Raw genomic sequence first — 4,596 nt, 5'->3', positions numbered from 1 at the left:
TTAAAAGCATACAACTGAGAAGTTGCACTTTATTTAAAAATCTCCGTTCAAAGTGCACAGCACTCACTGCAGATTCTTAATCCTCAGAAGATGTAAATGTGGCGAATTCACACTCCTGATTTACAGTGTTCCAAACACAAGTATTATGCAAAAATTGTTGTGAAGATGAAAAAGGTGCTGGTAACAGGCTTCTTCTCCCTTCGAGGTAGAAATGTGAAATACCTGTGTATTCAACCACATTCTAAAATAGACAATGTAATCCTCAGGATGCATTCTGAAATGTTCCTTTTAAATATATAAAGGTTAAATACCATTCTAAATGAAATGCCAAGTATGTAATAACACAGTTACAATGAGGATACAATTTAGATATGTCGTTTGAAGTAGATTAAGTTACAGAAACAATAGATTAGGTCCATTTATACTGTTTATCATTACATACTATGACTGTAAGAAATTCAATAAGAAAGCAAGAAAAATACATCCAGGTACATATATTGCACAAAGTGTGTAAATATAAATCTTACATAATACAGGGCTGAATCCCTCCCTCACTGGATATTTTCACTGAAAATTTAGTTTTGCCATCCACTAGTCCAGCTGAAAAGGGTAATGATACACACTGCACCCACCTCCCCACATTTCCTGCGCAGATTGATTTAATCACCTGTCAAAGCAAGGGGAAGAGCACTTATAATGTGCATTAACCTGGTAGCCTCTGTTGAAAGGCATGCTAACCTTGGTTTCTAGGCTGGCAGGAATATGTTGTAGATGCCCATGCGGCTGGGTGCCAGCCTGGAGGCTGGTTTGAGACATGTATGAGGAAGGCCCATGGGCAGAGGCCAAAAGGGGCTGGCAGTTTTGCTGGGGGTACTGCAGCGTGGCCCCATGCAGGTACTGGGGCACGGCTGGTACAGCAGACACCGGACCTGGCCCGTGGAACACTGCTGACACGACCGGTGGGTTCTGCTGTTGGCACTTCTGCTTGCCGGCCTCTTTCACATCCCCATCGTGTGCCCTACGCAAGGGGAGTAAAGAGTGATGCAAATATAAACATCACACGCTACAACACAAGGTATGGTTAAACGAATGCCGGATGCCTCATAAAAGAATTAAATAGACCATGCAAGAGACACTGACATGAGAAGCCGCTCCACACAGGCTGATAAGTGCTCCCAGAGGTAGGCTGTGAGACGCTGCAAACGGGAGGGCCAGGTGGGAGACAGTCGCAGGACAATACGGGAAGCAGCAACGCAGCTGGCGGCCACCAGCGACGGGGCAAAGTTCAGAAAGATGTGGTCTAGTGGGATGATGGGTAAAAAGCAAGACGAAACTCAGTCAACACATTACATCAGGGTTCCCCTAATTCCGGAACTGGAGGGCCAGTATGCTTTGCTGTTTGCAGATTTTTCTGCTCAAACACACTGACACACTAAACAACTAAAACTAAACTGCCAATTAGCTAGCGAGTTGAATAAGGTGTATTTGAGGAGGGAAGACTGCAAGCCGTGTACAGGAATTGGAGAACCCCACAGCACACTCTGAATGCCATCTTCAAAATACTGCAATCAGAGGTGGACAGTTCAGGTTCAGAAAGAAAAAAAAACCTAATCACGATTTTTTTTTGTTTCAACCAACGAGTTGAGTACTCTTCGTGACACTTTATGCTGAACTGGTTGGTTGGAACAAAAAACATGGCCTGGATTTTTACTTTCTGGACCTGGACTATCCACCTCTGGCCACATTAAAGCAGAACACATTAACAGCAAGCGGGAAAACGTACCTTGGAGGGAAACTTCCAAGAAATAGTCCGCATACTTTGCCATATACAGTCCAGTCTTTTCCAAACTTGTCAGGGGCCACCCGTCATGCAGGTCCGTTTCGTGGACAGCAATCGATAGATAATATTCTATGAAGTGAGCTGGTGTAGGAAGGTAAAGGTTCCACTGAAAGGTTTCCAGTAAAAGAAGCTCCATGTTGAGAAGGTTCTGTTTAGTCAGAACCAGGTTCATGGCGCTCATGCACCCCAAGCAGTTGAGAGTTTCAAGCTTTGGTACCCGGTCCTCCCTCTCTTCAAACTTACCTGCAATTTCACACATCAGTACAGAGAATTACACGAAAACGTGAATATCTACACACTGCAAAGTCTGAAAACTGCAGCGATTATTCATTATCCGAACATGTTATTAAACAAAATGAGGCAGCAAAGTGGTGTACATACTCGCTAAAAGCAAGCAGGAAAGTGCGGCCACATGAAGCTGTTGCACAGAAACATCATAACGATCCATAAACAGGTCCAGCAGGTAGACAGCCAGGTGCCTCGCGGTTGGGCAAAGCCTGAAACGGTTGCTTACGATAGCTATTAGATCAGCAAAATAGCGTCTAAGGCTGAGCTGGGGTGACTGGCCTTTGTAAGCAAGCAACTTCAGTTCCTAAGAGAAATGCATAAAGAAGAAAAGAAAAAACACATTTTACAAATATAAACCAATGCACTGGGAAACTGTTACTATCTGCTACTGAAATTTCACAGTTAATGTTTTCACATCAAGGTATACATCACAGCCTGATGTAAAATGCAATGCAGTTTGACAAGTTTACCTTTCAAAATGTATTTGCATTTACATTTCTAATTAGTATTGTTTCTTTTAGATCAAAGGCATGCAGTATTGTTATTATTCAATCATTCAAGATATCCTATTTTTCGTATTTTCTTACAGCACAGCCGGCACTTCCATGACATGTAGAGAAGAGTTCTTCTATTGGCCTAACACCCCTTTAGCCCACCCCTTTATTAAGGTGGGAAGAACCAAACTGTAATTTCTCAAAATTTGAGTGACAGAAAGCTTAAGAAAAAAACAACATAGCTACAAGGTTTGACATAAAATCAGGCATCTAGTTTTTAAATACATCTTTTTAAACACACCTTTCTTTATACCATTCATTAGGAATATGACCCGGGAGACGTACTTTGTAGCGAAGAGCGTGGTATATGTCTTCAGCAAGTTGTCCTTTCCACCATTGGCTCTCAAGCTCCATCTGATAGCCTGTAATAGTAAACAGGTATCCTTAATTGTAGTGTTTCTTATTGTCCGAAAACCTGGTAAACTAAACGCATACTTAAATATTATGCTACCATTTCTAAGTAGGCGTATTTAGTTAACAACTCTGTCGTCTTTAGTAATTGCCGGCAACTAATTTAAGTCCAATTTAGACTTGTTGTCGCTCAAGACATTCATCGTAAAACAAGTTCTAGGCGCCTCTGATAGGCTGCCTTTTTATTGGTTTTATCTTTCAGGTCCACCTCTGCGAAGCAAATAAGATTGAGAAAAGTGCAAAGCAGCTGCTGCGACCTAATATTTTACATAAGGTTAAAACCATGATAAACAAACAGATGCTGAATTGCGATTCATTTAAAACAAAGAACACAAAATAGGTGCCAACTCAACAAGAAAGAGCTAACCTGAAAGAGAGTATGTTAATGGAGTTGCTGACGCTGGAGTCCCTTTTTGTTCCCTACAATAGCTCGCGTGCACTTTAAAACCCCGAAGACAGATGAAGCTCTATCTGAAAACGACGAGATAAGTCATGTAAACTTACCCGTATACTTTGAACATTCAAGTGCACGTTTTCAAGTTCCTGTAACTAAATGTATATATGTTCACTCAGAAAATTTGAAGTTATTTTGATCCATTGTTACCCTGATGTGTAAATAGAATGACCCGCAATGGACACTCATGCTGGACTCTATTGCCTATTGAATCTCTCCTTACATTAAATAGTTCTCACAAACATCCAATCAGGCTTTACGATTCATGGACGTCGTCACAGGAACTACAACTTGGAAAGAAATTGTAAATAAATAAACAAATACATTAATGAATACACTGCTTTCTCGTACATGTGGTGTCGAAAGTGGATTAATGAATCATGTTAATTTAAATGATTTGCACGATAAAAATACCAAAAATCGAAGGTGTATTTAAAACAAGGGCATTAGTTAGCGGTCTCCAAAACCAGTCGACGAATAGTACTCACAATATAAGTCTTGTAAAGTTGTTCATTAAAGTTAATTCGGGAATAGTGCGATTGATCATTGTAAAAGATATCAGATTATTGATTCACATACAAGTTTCATAGAACGTCAATGATAAAAAAATAATAAAACAGAATCTTTCCTATATTTAAAAGAAATACTACAAAATCGAAAACTATATTGATAGAATCAACACACGCACACGCATATATTGCTCCTATGTACTATATGTACTATTTTTATACAGTTAAAAGAGTGAATGTACCTGGCAGAATTTGATGGCGTTTTTGAGTTTCCAAGTTTGATCAGGAAGTATAATGTTTATTGTCATAATGCAGATAGACAAACAATGTTTGCGTCAGTTTCTTTTCTCTTGGTTATGCCGTTTGTTTGTTTGTCATCTGATGATGTACAATGCCGCAAGTCTGCATCTGAGACTGAATTTTGGATTGAATCCTTTGGTTTTGCACCTCATGGGTTGGTAATTTAATGTATGCTTCAGTTCTATTTGTGTGAAACTTATTTTGCTTTCTGTGTAGGTTTCTGCTAGTGCTTCAGTTTCT

General features: G+C 39.9%; 1 protein-coding gene across 2 annotated transcripts; it reads right to left on the bottom strand.

Annotated features, from left to right (window-relative positions):
* Nucleotides 1-3,734, bottom strand: ccnj (cyclin J). 2 transcript variants are annotated; one of them, XM_049008357.1, is made up of 6 exons: nt 3,598-3,734; nt 2,924-3,044; nt 2,222-2,432; nt 1,784-2,083; nt 1,141-1,300; nt 1-1,018 (listed from the first exon to the last, which is right to left on the bottom strand). In XM_049008357.1, the coding sequence occupies exons 3-6, from the start codon at nt 2,286-2,288 to the stop codon at nt 664-666; spliced, it is 882 nt and encodes a 293-aa protein (XP_048864314.1). In that variant the 5' UTR covers nt 2,289-2,432; nt 2,924-3,044; nt 3,598-3,734; the 3' UTR covers nt 1-663. The 2 variants fall into 2 exon arrangements, with proteins under 2 accessions (XP_048864314.1, XP_048864312.1); XM_049008355.1 differs by lacking the exon at nt 3,598-3,734 and having other exon boundaries at nt 2,968-3,261.
* Nucleotides 3,735-4,596: the final 862 nt, after the last annotated feature.

This window comes from Brienomyrus brachyistius, chromosome 3 (assembly GCF_023856365.1).
Source record: "Brienomyrus brachyistius isolate T26 chromosome 3, BBRACH_0.4, whole genome shotgun sequence".
NCBI lineage: Eukaryota > Metazoa > Chordata > Actinopteri > Osteoglossiformes > Mormyridae > Brienomyrus > Brienomyrus brachyistius.
Note: the sequence above shows the minus strand (reverse complement) of the source record. Positions and strands in the feature narration are given on the sequence as shown.